The sequence below is a fragment of the Xyrauchen texanus genome, chromosome 34 (assembly GCF_025860055.1).
Source record: "Xyrauchen texanus isolate HMW12.3.18 chromosome 34, RBS_HiC_50CHRs, whole genome shotgun sequence".
In the NCBI taxonomy this organism is placed as follows: Eukaryota; Metazoa; Chordata; class Actinopteri; order Cypriniformes; family Catostomidae; genus Xyrauchen; species Xyrauchen texanus.
The window spans coordinates 25,660,691-25,678,597 of NC_068309.1; the positions used below are offsets into that span (position 1 = coordinate 25,660,691).

The window sequence follows — 17,907 nt, forward strand, 5'->3', positions numbered from 1 at the left end:
TCTTCTTTAAGCTGATTTGATCTGTTTTATGTACCTATAAATCAATTGTATTGGAAGGCATTACTTCCAACTAACTAAGGTGCTTCACGGCCACTGAGCTGGAGCTTTTAATGTTCTCAAAGCCAGGAAGAGTCCAAAACTCTCCATCAATAAAAAACAGTGGGAAGCCAGACACTTGAGTTATGTGTAATTAATCACACAGGCATCTGGTAGGAAGAAGGTCCTACCAAGAATATGTGGGGTTCCTTTGAATTCACGGATCATTATGTGCCGTGCTCCTCTCGGAATCTCCAGGATCTTCAGAAAACCTAACAATAAAATTCCCCAAAATAAAAATGACTGATGGGACAACATACAAGTCTTATAATTTTACCATTAATAAATATTATTACCAATGCCTATTTACATGTAAGCTACTTACATTCAACCTGCAATTGTTACCTTAAACTTAACCTTTAAAACTAATTTTAAAGATTAGATCAAGCAGAAATAGGTAACCTTAAATATGGGTTTCCCACAACTAGCTCACTCCCCTGAAACATTGATGATATTTTTTATTAAGCTATCCTACTCATTATTTAAAGCATATACATGAATCACAAATGATGATGCAATATAAAACTATGGATTTATAGTAATTGCTTATAATTATAAAAACTATTTATTTTAGTTTGAGACTGTAGGGGGACTTCATTATATCATGTGCATCCAGGGAGAGAAGCTCACCTGGTTTCCTCGTGCTGCGGGTGAAGTTGCCTTTAACAATCTTGCAGGTGGAGTTATCTCCTCCACACACCCCACACTTATCGTCCTCAAGCTCTGAGGCAATCACATTGTCACAGCCCACTTTCTGTGCAGAGAGCAGAGTTAACAGAACCAAGAATAGCCCTTAAGAATATCTATTTATATGTAGGCCCATCTCAAAGGGACAGTTCACCCAAAAGTAAAATTCTGTCATAATTTAGTCATCATGAGAGAAGCTTGTTGTAAAAGAGCTTCTCTCATAGTGCTCATGAACATGACATCAAGATGAAAAATGACATCAATTTCAGGATGTTTCTCACCAAAATCTATTGTATGCCTTCAGAAGATTTGACTACTTTTATGAAACTTTTGGGCCCTTTTCTAAGCTTTAAGAGAGACTTTATCCACTGCCATTGTATTGAAAAGATGAAGTATATGTATAAAAAAAAAAAAAAACACATTGCATTAACAGTGCTAGCATTTTTTTAAGGATGTATTTTCATATGGTTGTATATTTATGGCAGTGAATATTTAAACTGAAAATATTTTGCACCAAAAAAATCAATAATAACATTCACCTTCCAAAGTTCAGTTCCAAAATATTATTTTTCATTTTATCTTCAGTTTTTCACAGGTAATATTATGCCCATTATATTTCATTTTGCAAATTCGCCTCTAAAATTTCAGTGGTTAAAATTTGGTTGTAAATTCACCCTTGTGCATTCTGGCATTGCAGAAAAAGCAGTAGAGTGCCGATACACAATCCTCATTTGCTGCTACTAGGCTTCATCACTATGAACATTGCTAGTTTTGACAAATCAGTTAAACTAACTTGACAATAAAATAATTTTGAACAGTTTCTTTATTTTGACTTGCCACTTTACAATGTATGTCATCTTCCATTTTAGTGTACTGTATAGAAGTATCTAAGTGAGGCGATTGTCAGAGCAAAGTGTTCCTTGTGGCTAATGGTTAAAGTACACAACTCAATTACAAAGAGACTGTTTTACATCAACTTTTATTTTAAATGTTATTGTTTTCATTGTTTCCATATGTCAGATTAATCCATTTTAAGCATAATGCAGTTGTAGATACCATGAATTTTTCATCTTTTTTTTATTTATTTTTTTATAATTTATTTACATACTGCATGTGTTTATTTACACTGCATTAAAATCAGACGAGGAACAACAAATTCAAACTCAGACTGCCTTTATCTTGTTATGTACATTTATATACAGTGATTTCTAATCACTGCACTCAACCCGGGAGGATATAATGCTTCATGTGCTATTGGAATGATCCTACTTTCCACTTCTGAAGTGGCAATTACAAGTACGTCACATTCAGAGCAAAATATGACGACTTCTTTGATGGTGATAAAGGATTATTTGGCGAGGGCCTCTCCCTGTTGCTCTTGGTATTCATCAACTCCCAATTATACCACCTAGTGAGGAAGAGAGCAAGTAGCAGCAAGGTTGAATTTTCAACCGAATTTGAACCACTGAAATTTCAGACAAATTCTTAAAGCAAAATATGATGGATCGAATATTATCTGTCAAATAATAAAGATTAAAATAATAATAATATTTTGGAGCTGAACTTTGGAACATTGGAAGAAATTTTTAATGATGAAATATTGTGCTAAATGTTTTCAATTGAAATATTCACTGCTTAAATTTACAACCATATGAAGGTGTATCCCCAACAAACGCAAGCACTGTTAATACAATACATTTATTTTTCAGTTTCAGCAATTCAGTGTGCTTTTTTGTTTCAAAGACATTTATCATAAATATACTTCCATACAGCTTTGGAGCGACATGAGGTAAATGACAATTTTTTTTATTTTGGGGTGAACTATTCCTTTAAAGGAATTTTGTTTTATTTCCTCCCCTTTTCTCCCCAATTTGGAATGCCCAATTCCCAATGCGCTCTAAATCCTCGTGGTGGCGTAGTGACTCGCCTCAATCTGGGTGGTGGAGGACGAATCTCAGATAAGATCTCCACGCATCTTATCACGTGGCTTGTTGAGCGCATTACCATGGAGACATAGCGTATGTGTGGAAGCTTCACGCAATTCTCCACGGCATCCACGCACAACACACCACGCGCCCCACCGAGAGCAAAAACCACACATTATAGCGACCACAAGAAGGTTACCCCATGTGACTTTAACCTGCCTAGCAATTTGGTTGCTTAGGAGACCTGGCTGGACCTTTAAAGATGTTTAAGGTGATGATCTTAGATCAGCCTAACCTGTCACTGAAAGTCTTTTCAATACAAGCAAAAATAAATTAGGACTTTTCATTTAATTAAGACATAAAGCTGTAATAGTTAACCTGGATTAAAGTAAGATTTATCTGCCTTTGCACCAACATTTTTATCTTAGATTTACAGTAACATAACTTTATAACAATAACTTTAATCATGTTTCCTTATTACTTTAAACTCAAATTCAAAGATCAATTATGGGTTAACTTTAGAATTGAGGGGATTACATGTCCAAAATATATAAGACGTAGCATATATAAAGTAGATTTAGAAAAAATGATCTAGCTCGTTTATAGTAGATGTTTTGTTCTGCCATTTTTAGGGCCATCCATCATGAAGGTTTGAATCACAGGTTCATGTTTAAATTACTGATTTATTAAGCTATGTAATTAATGCAACAAATGAATGCATTAACAAAGTAGTATAACAAAGTAATATAACACCTATACATCAAGTAATCCTTGATAAGTTTAAACTCTGTGTATTTGTCTTAAAGTCTTAGAGACAAACTGGAGAGAATATAGTTTCGTGTCTGCCAATAAAATCAATAAAAGCAGCATACAATCAGGGAGGCATAATAAAAGCCCATGTTGGTTCTGCTTATTTACATGGAAATCACATTCTTGTGCATATAACTGCATGGAAACAATCCCAGATCCTGTCTTTCCTTCACTGCCAATACACATAAAACCAGTCCTCTTCTAGACTTTTATATCCCTCTCAGATTAAAAAGCATTATATTTTGGAATGCACAAAATCTTTTAATCCCAATAGCAAAACATAGGTATCCAAGAATGCACATAATCAATCTGCCCTACCCTCTCTAACATGAGGATTCTTCCTGTATATTCCATCAATAAAAAAAATAAAAAAACAGAGTAAAGAAAGATAAACACCCCATGCAAGATAGCATCAAATTCAAGCGAATAAACACATGGCAAAGATAATTGGAAAGGGCTCATCATAATACATATGTAGACAGAGAGCAGACTGAGGTTTATCTGATTAAGCCTGATATTATTCATTCTATGGCATTTTGGAGGGTGGACTTCAGTGATGGATGGTTTGTGTGTGTGTTTGAATAACTTTTACCTCACACTCTCCTCGCACACACACGCTGTAAGGGTCTTTGTAGGAGCACCGTGTGCCGTCATGCACCATTCTCTTCATAGACACCACATCTCCGGTCTCTTTTGACTGGCAGTAGAGCTGACATCTCTCCTCAGCTGTACAAAAAATAAAAAATAAAAAATTAGACCCCAGACAAAATGTTTGAGTGGAAAACTGCCTTGTGTGGCATTCTCACTCAATATTGCAGATTGATTGTTTGCTGTTTGAGTTTTTGTAATTACCATATACAATACAATAAGTACAGTATATATATATATATATAATTGGGAAATATTTGTCTCTTCAGTTCAGTTATATAGTGTTTCGTATAGTGTTATCTTACCATACAGAACCTTATTGTCAAGTCTTACCAAATATTTAAATATATGAGCAGTATCTCCATTATAACGTTGTTTATGCTGTGTGGGTGAGGGTGAGGCTGGAACAGTTATAAGCTGGCTAACGGCATTCTCACTATTGTAAGAATAATCTGGCCTCAGCAGATAACTGCAGATGCCATTGCTGCTTAATCACATTTCCATGTGTCTTTCTTCCAAATACTGCTCTCCGATGCTTGGCTAAAGCCTGTATCCCTCCTAAGATCAACTAAGTCAAGTGTTTCCAAGCAGCTCTCCAACTGAGTTTCAACCTTATTATTCTTTCTAAAGTCACATTATAAAGCCATATGTAATAATACACTATCCTACAGGACACAGAAATCACAGCTAAGAGATACAAAAACTTTTTTAAGACAGCAGTTTTGTTCTCTTTCTCTCCAGCAATGTAGTTTCCATCCATGTTGCAACTGCTCATATTATGTAACAAAGAGATTTTGATGGTGTGCTATAAATCTCGTGAGATATCTCAAAATACAGAATTGAGACAGCAGAATAACACAACCAGAAGCCAAAATGAATCCCTAAAAAAGTTGCTTGTGGATAATATTTAAAAAGTACATTCCTTCAACATTAAAAAGAATAAAAATGGTCCAAGACATATTGTGATATACATATATATATATAGAGAGAGAGCATAGCTACTTATGCAATGGAAAAATTAAAGCCTGAAAAAGTTGCTTGTTGATAATATTTAAAAAGCACATTCCTTCAGAATGAAAATGGTCCAAGACATATTGCGGACATCAGGAGGCAATAAAATGTATTTATCCCTGTCTCTGCTGTGAGTGTGCCAGCTACAGACAAATATATGTTTCACCACCATAAAATTAGATTTAATAAAAGAGGAAAATGTATTTGGTAACAGTAAAACCACTCATATCTATTGCTGATTAATGGGCCGTGTAATTACAAGATAATAAGTGTATAATAAACAGCTTTTGGAATACAAAAAAATCCATGGCTTCTCTCCAGGTTATTACTTACGTTCAGGGTGTTCGTAGGGCAGCCAATTGTGTTTGGTGTCCTCATGCTCAAAGTGGGGGTTCCACATCTTGCACTGCTCTTCTCTGAAGTCAGCCAGGGCCTTGGCACACTCCTCAGTGTTACAGAGCTGGAACTCGTAGTTGTTTCCATAACAGGTGCGCCCCCCATTAGCCGGTCTACAATATGAAAAGGTTTGCTCAAGTCAACAGAGGAGAAATGCAAAGGAATGATGGTACTGTTTTTGTAGAGTTGGTGTAAGACAGTGGCTCTCGACTGATGGTTCATGGCCCAAATATAGATTGCAGGTCTGTTCTGATAGGGTCACAGTCAACTTGGAAAAAGCAATGCTGAACTGCAATTAATAACATGTAACTAACCATATAATTGTACGGCTAGTAATGCTGCACAATTAATCAAAAAAATAGTCAAGATTACAATTACAGATGCCACAATTAAATCATCGTGCAAAGAGTCTATCAGCTTTTAAAAGGGAAAATATTTTCTGTATGTTTTGTTGTTGACATTGAAGGCTGTGTCCAATCAAACTTTTCAGTAACAAATTCATCTGTCATTTGGTTGAAAGTATCCAAATTGAACAGATGCCAACACTGACAGGTTGTAAAAGGTAAAAACAAAAATACAACCCAGACAAAATTAAATGAAGTTCACTTGCAATAGTATAAACTTGTACAGTCTACAATGTGTTTTGTGCAGAATTAGGGTGGTTTCACACACTAAATTCCAAGAGAAAGAAAGCAGCAAAATTCAAAAGACATTTTGAATCCAAAATTGTCCATTTTCCAATTCAGCAAGGAATTCTGCATATTATTGGGCTTAATATGCAATATTTATTTTGTTACTCTTGTAATCTAAACAGTTTTGGTACTGTGTTGGAGCGTCAACTGATGTCCAATGTAAAATCTGGGTTCTGAAGCAAAACCAGCTGAGGACCACTGATTTACGGCAAAAAAAAAGAAAAGAAAAAAGACTGTGGAGAAGTGAATATAGCAGATAAAGACTTTCTAAATTAAGTTATTTAAAGTGTGAACTTGAAAATATTATGTACATTTCTTTCAGTATCTTTATTATTTATGATTGTTGATATGCATGAATCCTAAAGGAGAAAAAATTGTCATATTTTTTACCTAACTTGAGTAAATTTCACAGGTAAATAAAATAAGTAATCTTTACTTAACTTTTCGAAGCAGGTGTTCCCAGCATACACCGGGCTTGAATTACTAATAACAGTTTGCAATTTGATTTACACCAATTTCATTGTTGAGTTTCTTGTTACTTTTGGTAACTTCAAGATTTGTGAAGTCTGAAGTTCATTTTGTACACAGAAAAAATATTTTTATTGGTTTAACTTAATTCAGTTTTGGACACTGGATCCCTACAATGAAAATAAGTCTCTTTGATATGAAAATTGATATGTAGGCTCTACTCTTAGTTAATACAAATATGTATGAACTGAGTTATCCTAACTTAAATTTGATCTGTTCAAATAACTCTACTGAACCTTGCAGCTTGTTACTAGCTAACAGCAAACACATTAGCATATTATATTCCGGTATATATACATTTTTTACTGTGCAGCATTTATAGTGTTGCTGAGAGTTTACAGATCCCCAACTACTCATTATACTCACAATCCCCCAGTATTTGCTTCATGAGAAAATAAATATGCACTGATTTTTCAGTAGTAATGTACCCAACCTCGACCTAACCAATAGCTCCACTTTTCTCCACATGACAGAATCTCCTCTAAACCAACATAACAGAACTTTAAACACTTACAAGTTTCCTACTCATTTAATTTAGCCTAGAAATACATTAAAATAACACTTAATTTGAAAATGTACTCTCCTGATCCAGTCCCATGTCCCATTTCTATCGCCATTAAAGCAAAGTATTGTTGTCTAATATACTACAAAGCATGCATTAAACTTCCCTTTGAAAGGCTTTTGTGTGTCATGTGATACATTATTAAGTATGTTAAAAAAAGTATTGAAATGCCATTATAATTTTAAAAGCATGGCTTAATTTAGTGCTAGTTTGCTTGATTAAAATGTACAAACAGAAAGTTCATAAAATTTACTTAATAGTATTTGCAAAGTATATTCTACTTGATGAGCCACTATGAATTATTTGTAGCCTTTATTTTGAAATATGGTCTGTTAAATTTACTATCAATTTCTGCAAGGAAATTGTTTACTAGGTTTTTTAGTAGACACCAATCCAAAAAAAATTTTCCAAGTATATTGTAGAAGACACTCACATTGGGTTGTTACACTCACGAGTGCGGAACTGTACTCCACCGCCACAGCTGCGAGAACAGGAACCAAACTTGGTCCACTGACCCCAGTGGCCATCCTGCCTGAGAATGTCTGGTGTCAACTTGATACAGTGACCCTTAAAACAGTGCTGGAGAGACAGAGATTACATAGTAAGAGATAAAAAAGTGTTTTTCCTGCTTTAGTTCCTCCAAATATATTTAACGTAATAGTAGAACTGAACTGTACAGTTCCAACCTTCCCTGTTGCACACTTAGTTCCATCGATGGGAGGGCCCTTTTTGGTCTTGCAGAAGAAAGGGTTCTCTGGGTGGCTGCACCACAGCTGCTTGCATGGGTCGTAGGTGCTGTACTAAAAGAAACAGTCATGCTCGCATTCATACATGCAACCTGTGATGAAGTTCACCAGGCTAAGCAAACCAGCACTGATTACAACATGGATGTATGATACATTGGAGAGTAGTAGATGTCAAGTTTTCACTCTTGTTGTTTTTTAATTGTATTATTTATATATATATATATATATATATATATATATATATATATATATATATATATATATATATATATATATATATATATATATTTATTTTTTTATTATTATTTTTATTTTTATTTTTTATATATTTGCTTTATTAAATGGATGGCATAGTTGTTAATTATCTGCTTGCACCTGTTTTAACAATATTATATCAGTGCTTGATATTTCTCAAACATTCTGGTTAGGATTATTTCGAAACCTCTAACTTTTAGTATTACAATTCTACAATGAATTATGCCTCAACTGTTTAACGTAACTGCTTATCTGGCTAATAATATTAGCTTTAAGCCTATTTTCTTTATTGATTTATTTATTTATTGTTGTAACTTGTACTCTTTTTAAGAAATGTAAGATTTTGAAAAATGTTAAAGATAAATAAAAAATTTGTCCCATTGGTTTACGTTGATAGAAGTTCACTATTCAAAATCGAACTGACAGCGATTATATAATTGTAATATTCGCACAAGTATTATGACCAGTTTTCATTCTTGCATCTATTTGCATACTAAATTGTGATTGATCTTCCTGTCTTGCATCTATTTAACCATATATAGTTAACTTTACCTAAAACCCAAACTTACCTAAAACATTTACACTGTTCTTTTGTTCTAATGCTTTCTGGGAAAATGTTGAATATGTAAACTGCATTACCAGATTTAAAAACAGTAAATCAAGGTTATGTGGAGTGAGATGGAGAAATCATGGCATGTCACATTGTCAGTGGGATGGTGTCTCTCTTTCACTCACCGCAGTGCACATCATATAGCCCATTCCAAAGTCAAAGCGGCACTGTTCATTCATAGAATAGTGGAGACCAGGCAGCTGGGGCAGAGTTGGCCACTCGTGATCAAAGGGGTCGTCACGGAGACAGTCATATGTACTACAGGAGAAAGATAACTATTTTTGGGGTTGTAATCAATTTAAAGGAACAAAAGAATATTTTCTTATAGTACAAAGCAGTGAAAAGAAATCTGAATCTTCACTGGCCTACTATACTATTCTTAATGGCCAAAAAGTCTGAAAACTCATAACAACAATGTAATTTTACAGTAATTAGCTGTACATTATTGCAGAAAAACATAAATATAAACCAGGTCATGGGAAATGTCTGTTGGAAATTACCTATATTACTGGATCCCGACCGCAAAGACCACAATAATAAACGTGCTTATTTTCTAACAATTGTTTAAAGATATTTAAGATATTTTAATGCATATTTTACCTCTTAAAACTTTTCCAGAACACTCCATCGCTTACAACAAAAATAAACTTTGCAAACTGATGCCACAGGATAACTTTTTTAAGTTTCAAAGAACCATACAGCCAACTCAGCAAAAACAATTATATAATCTTCTTGATAAGAAGGTGCTGCAAAGAACCACCCAAAAACTTGTACATCACGAGTGTGAGTTCATTTACACATCGCATCAGACCTGTGATCCACAAGATACAGGAGATCTACAGCTGATAGGAGGCCCGATAACTCACTTGAGGTATCGACTGAGCTCCTGTTGACTGCATCTGGACCAGTGGAAGCGGTGGAAGGCTGCTTGAACCAGAGGAGCCATTATACTGCCCATGGGCACCTCATCTCCACACTCATTCGCCTGGCCATCATGTTCCATCCCCAGCCTGACCACAAAACACATATACAAATAACTCACTAAATCTTTAGTCACTTTCTGTGCTCAAAGAAATTATGTTCGAGAATGTGCTTTTATGTATTGTTCAGTGGCACCAAAAAGTATTTGGAGACTTAAGCCAAACTTAAAAATATATGAATGTCATTACATTACATGGTATAGCATAAAGAAAGATAGCACAAGCACACTTTTCAGTCCAACCATTTCAGAAGTTCAAATTTGATAAAACACTAGATTTATAATTCAAAATTAAGACTTAAGTATATTTTGGTTCTTTCTTGTTGCCTTTCTTTTTTCTACAGTATACAAGCAAATATTTCTTAATAATATTTTAGCTCTGTAGGTCCATACAATGCAAGTAAATGGTGATCAGAACTTTGAAGCTCCAAATGTCATATAAAGGCATCATAAAAGTAATCCATAAGACTCCAGTGGTACAATCTATATCTTCAGAAGTGATATGATAGGTGTGGGTGAGAAACAGTTTAATATGTAAGTCCTTTTTTACTATAAATCTCCACTTTTACATTCTTTCCTATTCAGAAAGTGAAAGTGGAGATTTAAAGTAAAATGTTTTTTAAATATTGATCTTTTTCTCACCCAAAGTGATCATCTTCACTTCAGAAGACATATATTAAACCACTGGAGTCATATAAATGACTTTTATGCTGCCTTAATGTGATTTTTAGAGCTTCAAATTTCTGGTCACCATTCACTTGCATTGTTTGGAGCTACAGAGCTGAAATGTTCTTTAAAAACTCTTTGTTTGTGTCCAGCAGAAGAAAGAAAGTCATACACATCTTGGATGGCATGAGGGTGAGTAAATGGTGAGAGAATTTTCATTTATGGTGAACTATCCCTTTAAATGTCCAAATACATTTTGGGTCACTGTATACGTAGCTTCTTTTAATCTACATTAAAAACTGATATATCCAGTGTGTATTGAAACTGTGATACACTTTTAAAAAACTGAATTTAGTGAACCATGTGCTAAATGTCCATTCAAATTGAAGTTATGAGATTCAACATTAAAGGTTATGTTAGGATTGGTAGATGTTATGGTGGAAGTGCTGGTCAAGTTTTTCTCACACATGTCCTGTCTCATGGGCCACAACAAAAGCAGAGGAGAAGCCATCCTCATGATTCAGAGTGCAACTTCTCACAGGATGACACATGCCTGTTACAGGAGCATAACCTACAAACAGTTGGAAGATACATTCTCAATTAAACCTAAAAGTATTATGTTGACTAGATGCTTGAGGCCAGACTGGAGCTTAAACAAATATAAAAAACTAGATTTTCTCTTAAGCACTTAAACAATCTTTAAAAAAGCTGAAGTGTGTAATTTCTGTGCCACTAATGTCAACAAACGGAATTGTGAAAAATAATCAATTATGTTTTGTACATCTGTCCATGGCACCTCTGTATTAACTTTATGGCCCCAGAAGTCTGCAGAAGGTCCCAGGTTGTAAATCCTGGTGTTAGTGTTTTCATGTAAATTTATGGAATGTCAAAGGACTAATTTTACCCTGCATGCCAGTGGGCCCAAACTCTTGTCTGGTAAGGAAAATAGCATGATCATGATATTCAGCATCATTCTTTTCCTCTTTCTGCTGCAGGAAGGCCCAGCGACACACATTCTCTAGACTCTGAGAGGCGTTGCCCAGCTCAATCAAACCCATGGACTGAAAAAAAAACATCAACAACACAAAATGCCAGTTAATACAACACTGTAAAGTGACAACATTTATTTTCAGAAACCACTTCCTGGAAACTATCAATTAAATGTTTGTTAACCCCTACACCTAACCCTACCCCTACACCTAATCCTACCTTACAAAAATTAACCATGGTTTTACTACAGTAACCAGTATCACTATATATGTTAGAAAAATCAATACTATCTCTGTTGGACAGCTAGTAGATTTTCATATCTTTTATATCTGAGACATTTTTGCACTTTTAAGTTCTGTTAATACATCTATTGTCATCCAACAATTTTGAGAAGAAAACTGGATGCCGAGTACAGTCTTACCTTGGAGGAACAGAGCATCATGATTCTAACCAGCACAACATTAATATGGGCACCCAGAGAGCTGTCCTGATAAATCTCATTCACCTGTTGAACAATTCATAAGAAAAACAAAAAGCACAAACAATGAGAAAATAAAAGAAATAAACATGAAATTACTACTAAGTGCCTGGATGTGACGGATGGATGTGTAATTCTTCTGGACAATAACACAGCTAAAAAAATCAAGTATGTGGGAAAAACATAGCCAGGGGTGAACTGAGAAGACTTATAGAGTTTTACAGGCACAGAGCTCACACAGTTTACTGCCAGTGAGCTAAAAAGCTCAGCACTTAACATCACTGTCATCTTCAGAAGGATGTGGTGTTGAAGTTTGAACTCTCATCATGATTTTCTGTGCTTGAACATGTGTGCACATCTGTAACCCCCTTCTTACAAGATAGACTTGATAGACTATACAGTTGAATTTCACTGTCACATGGTCCTATAGAAAAGAAACATAATTTTTTATTATGCTCACACCTGGCTACAACTCCTCACTCATTTATACAACGCCTTAGGGCAACATGGAGAGACATCTGTAAGGAGGTGTGGAGGCTCTGGGTAGATGTCCAGGGAGTGAGAGAAAAGTAATGAAAGATTCGAGAACTGGAACTAACTTTTATATAAAAATATTTAAAATAAAGTATTATTTTTTTTTTAATTGAATGGCATTGAACATTTTCACATATTTCGTTATGCTATATGTGTTTACACATATAGCATAACTCCATCTTAAGAAAGATACTGTCAACTTAATAATAAGTAAATATATTCCAGATAATATTTTTATAATTTATTTTGGCTTTAGTTGGATAAAAATATAAAAGCCAATTATTACATTTTTTAACTGAGGGTCTCTCGCAAGGGGATCTTCTCAATTTAGGAGTCCTTGGCATCAAAAAACACCTGATCTAACACATCAAAACTGGACCAAAAAAGGGTAAACAAATAAAAAAAAAAAAAAATATATATATATATATATATATATATATATATATATATATATATATATATATATATATATATATATATTATGAATTATTTACAACCTAAATCATGAAATTGCCTCAATTTTACCAATCCATAATTTTGAAAGGTTTATTCTTATTTCATTGAAAGTTGGTAGACTTATCAATCCACCAGTTGTTCATGAACCGCAGAATGAGAACCACTGTTAATATTCTTATTTCCCATGACATTTGTATGACTTGTTAATATAACAGTTCATGATCATTGTTGCTAAGGGTGAAAAAGCACAAGTAGCTATATCTATGAAACAGTGCTATGTAACGCTGTACCCACCTGAAGCTTTGTCTCTACCCAAAACATTCTCAGCCACTAGGCAAGCTCTTTAATCCAGCACATAAATGACTATTATAACCAATGCTTAAAAAAATCTCTCATTAGGACATTTTTATAATGTTTGTATGCACCCCCTCTCTCTCACACACACACACAAACACACACATTTACACAGAACTAATGCCTTTGCTAATTAGCACTGTCTCTGGCCTTCTGCATGACCCTGTAAGTATTTTATTGGTCCAGTTGTATGCTAGTAGCAGGCAGGTAGCTAATTGACATGCATGAGGCCAAAGTGGCAGAAAATCATTAGGACTAAATTAATAATGCAGCAAGGTCTTCCACCTGAGCTTACCTTCTGCTTAGCAATGGAACCACCACACAAACAAGAATAAACTGTGTATGAAAGAATTATACGGCTGGAAATAAATAAGACATGGAGTGACATTAGAAGAGCTTTCTTAATTGATACCTTGGTAGCATGTCCAGTTTAAATTCTAATTATGGCATGATTTATATGTCATTCACCCTAATGTCATTCCAAACCTGAATGCATTTTTATTAGATTTTTTTTTGCCATGGCACACAATAAAAATAAAAATAAATAAATACCAAAAAAAAAGCCTCAGATGTCAATGGCATTTTGGTCACAATCAGAAACGGAGCTTTGGCGGATGGAAACATTATCACTGAATAATTACTAACTTTTGGTTCTTTTGTCACACAGTTATTATATGGGTTCTGAAGGCTTACAATAGCTCTAACATATGGGACTTTCCCCTAGAGGACAGTAGGTGTCACTAGAGGTATGACTTTTACTTTGAAGTTCTTGTTGTGTCTTTGTTTTTAGTGTCTCCCTTAACCGTTTCCAGATGCACTTGTTGCCTAGTTAGTGCTTGTGTGTTTGAACCTCTCCCTGTCTTTGTCCAGCATTGTTTGATTGTTTGTTTTTTGCTTTTGGAAGCTTGAAAAATGTCTTCTCAATTAACTATGGTTGTGTGGGAAAGAGCTGTGAGAAGATTATCAAAAATGTTATATTTTACATTTATGCATTTGGCAGACGCTTTTATCCAAAGCGACTTACAGTGCAATTATTACAGGGACAATCCCCCCGGAGCAGCTGGAGTTAAGTGCCTTGCTCAAGGACACAATGGTGGTGGTGGCTGTGGAGATCGAACCAGCGACCTTCTGATTACCGGATATGTGCTCTAGACCACTATGCCACCACCACCATTTTAATTTTGTATTCCATAGAAAAAATAACTGCATATGGGTTTGGAATGCCTTCACAATTTTAAGTTTGAGGTGAGCTATTCGTTTAAAAATTGGAAAATAAAATGGGAAAATAAAGATTTTAGAAAAACAAGGAAATACTGGGGGGAAAGTTTAGGGGTTGTGCAGGTTCACTGCCAAGTCAGGTCTAGTCCAGGATCTCAACTACTTCAATCTTTAAGTTAGAAAACCTTGTCAGGGATGTGGGTGGAATTTCTTAACTTGAGTAGTGGTCAAGGAGACAGATGGAGGTTCTGCATTAAGCTTGCTTAGTTTCCAACCCTGAAGTGTACAGTTATGCTACTTTCCCTAGACCAAGTGTTTTATTCCCAAAGATTTTGCTTACACCAGGTTTAACCAAATATTAAATGGTGACAAATGATGGCATCCATGTGAATGTTTGTGTCTGATATAATCATGGTCAGATATTACCATGGTGCAGCATACCTCCAAATGTGGTTTGATTTTTTGCACCTTGTTTACACCTGTATTCAGATTATATTACCCTAGTACTACTAAGTGTAAAAAGGGCTATAGTGATATGGTAAGAGGGTTGTTTCAGTTAATTGGTTAATGGGTTACCCCACCTGAGTTCAAACCTAAAAATGCCTTTGTATCTTAGAACAATAACCATTAAGCTACCACCCCAAATATCAGATCTAAAAATATTTATGAAATCCTATTGGGGTGAACATAGTCATGCAATCACTAAACACCAGTTGTGAAGAAGTGAACACTGTGAATACATAATAGATTGAGGGAAACTTACAATGTTCATAAGAGTCAGCAGATACTTCTGGATATGTTCTCTGCCATGGAACATCACCACAGAGCAGTCCACCCCCAGCAGAACCTCGATGTTAAAGATGTCATCTTCATTAGTCTCTCGGCGTGCTCGTGTATTACTCTTTACTCTCTTCTTAAAACTGTGAGGTAAGAACTCCATTCCATTCAGACCACCTAGAGGAGAACCTTCAAGTAGAACACACACAGATCCTTACAATCAAAGAGTATTATTCAAATGTGACATCATGACTGCTGCCAAAAGGCCTTTGAATGTAGAATAAAGGGATAGTTCACCCAAAAACAAAAATTCTTTACTACATAATAAAAAGTGGAAAAGGACTAGGGCTGTCAAACCCTAAAATGACCAAAAACAAGCACCATAAACGTAATGCATAGTAACACTAACTAGCATCAACAAAGCTTAATAAATGCTGTAAAAAATATTGTTGATTGTTAGTACATAATACCTAATGTATTTATGTTAACAAATGGAACCTTATTGTAAAGTCTTACTCTCATCCACTATATTCCAAATATTCTGAATTTATACTATAGCTTTGTGGGAAGAACACACCAAATGTAAGCCATTATTCACTCATAATCTTCTCCTCTCTTAGTCAGCTAATAACTGCTGCGACTGGATATTTGAGTAAGGGAGTTGAACTCGAGAGCCAGATCAGTCCAATTCATGAATTAATCAAGGTCCAGTTTTGTGAACTGCATCAACCAATTCATTGATAAGATCTGACTCAAAATCACTGTTCGTTCATGAATCAGACATCGCTACTTCTCTCAAGAACTCTCATGAATGTGCAATGGAGAGCTATTGTAACTCGTTTTGTTTATCTACAAACAGGTCCTCCACAAAAATAGTGACAATAGAACACAACACAGCTGCACACAAAACAGAGAACAGAACTTACTTAACATATCTTAAGAGTTTGTAGTCGAAGACTTGATGGATTTGTATGCCCAGTCTTATTTTTTTTAACGGAGTACTAAGAAATCAAAAAGAAACATAGAGGAGGCTAAAGGCAGCCACAGTTACAGCATGTCCTAACCTGACATCAAACAACATGCTATAAAAGGTATCTTACCTATGCTAATCAGAGTTTTTGTCCTAACCAGCCGTGACGAGCAGTGGTACATACCATCTTTCGCTTGTTTTCTATTTTCAGCATCGCACGGGGTAACTCCGTCCAATGTGAAATGTCACCGGTCCAAAAACGTTTAAAAAAATAATAAGGCTGAGCACAGAAATGCATCAATTATTGCAAACTACAAAGTTAGACATGTTCAGTAAGTTATTTTCTCTGTGTTATGCTCTGCTGTGTTATCGCTGTGGAGGACCTGCTTTTAGATAAACAAATGAATTTTCTCTTGAATGCCCCAATGTTGCGAGGAGGCCATGTGAACTGTGCTCTCGTGCCCTATCATGAATGTGCACAGGAGATAAATTGTCAGTGAACATTTTCACTAAATTCTACATTAGATTTCAGTTTGTTTCTTACCAAACCTTATCGTATACTTTCATAACAATCATGATTCTAATTTAATAATTTATTAGATTTCTGAATTATAATTTTGTATCCTTTTGAAGCTTGAAGAGGTGGTTACCATAAACTGCCATTGTATGACATCACAAGTTTTTTTTACACTTTCTCCCTTTGTGTTAAGAAAAATAAAGAAAGTCATATAGGGTTATAACAACACAGGTGTGAGTAAACAATTACTACATTTTCATTTTTGGGTGAACTATCTCTTTAAGATCCTTATTCAGTCCATTAATGATTATGGAAATGTGCAATAATACACAAACAAAATGGAAAATAGTACATGTCCTTGTGATCTCTCAAAAATGTGCAGTCTCTTCTCTCTGTTTCTATATTTCTTTCTTTCTCTCTTTCCTCTTCCTTGCTCTCCTTCTTGTCACCTTATACACAGCACAATCACTCTCTCAACTCAAAAAGCTTTCATGTTCAGATGCGGTACCACTGAGGTATGTCTCTCAGACTCAGCCGGTGCCAAAACTGCTTGAGTGAGGGACAGAGTGAGGTGAGAGAGAACTAAAATGGATGAAACATGACTTTGCCTTTGACTCCCCTTAAAAGTAAAAAAAGTACTGTGGTGGCAGCCTGGTATGTTGATGACCATGGCACTTTGATATACACTATGGTACAGACGTATTACCATTTTAATATAGTATGTTATTTATATTCCAAGGTGTATGTGTATATATATACATACACACACAAACATGCATAAAGTACATACTGTATATATTCGTAATGTGTGTATATTTATGATATACAAATGTTAAGAATACATATGTACTGTATGCATTTACTCTGTAGTTACTAGCTGGACCAACCTTTTTGGGTGAAAACATGAATTAAATAGAAGCACATACTGACATTCTTTCTTGGGATCAGCAATTGGGATTTTCAGATCAATACACACCAATTAGACACTGTACACTTGGTACA

General features: G+C 35.0%; 1 protein-coding gene across 1 annotated transcript in view; it reads right to left on the bottom strand.

The window, feature by feature from the left end:
- Positions 1-17,907, bottom strand: part of LOC127628054 (A disintegrin and metalloproteinase with thrombospondin motifs 2-like) — a 97,078-nt gene that overhangs the window by 15,857 nt on the left and 63,314 nt on the right. Inside the window, exons 4-15 of the mRNA XM_052104714.1 lie at positions 15,405-15,607; positions 12,023-12,106; positions 11,516-11,672; positions 11,077-11,182; positions 9,833-9,976; positions 9,092-9,224; positions 8,042-8,155; positions 7,789-7,934; positions 5,511-5,686; positions 4,111-4,244; positions 727-850; positions 228-308 (exon numbers count right to left, since the gene is read on the bottom strand). Coding sequence (XP_051960674.1) covers positions 228-308; positions 727-850; positions 4,111-4,244; positions 5,511-5,686; positions 7,789-7,934; positions 8,042-8,155; positions 9,092-9,224; positions 9,833-9,976; positions 11,077-11,182; positions 11,516-11,672; positions 12,023-12,106; positions 15,405-15,607 — 1,602 coding nt within the window. The remainder of the gene's footprint in view (positions 1-227; positions 309-726; positions 851-4,110; positions 4,245-5,510; positions 5,687-7,788; positions 7,935-8,041; positions 8,156-9,091; positions 9,225-9,832; positions 9,977-11,076; positions 11,183-11,515; positions 11,673-12,022; positions 12,107-15,404; positions 15,608-17,907) is intronic.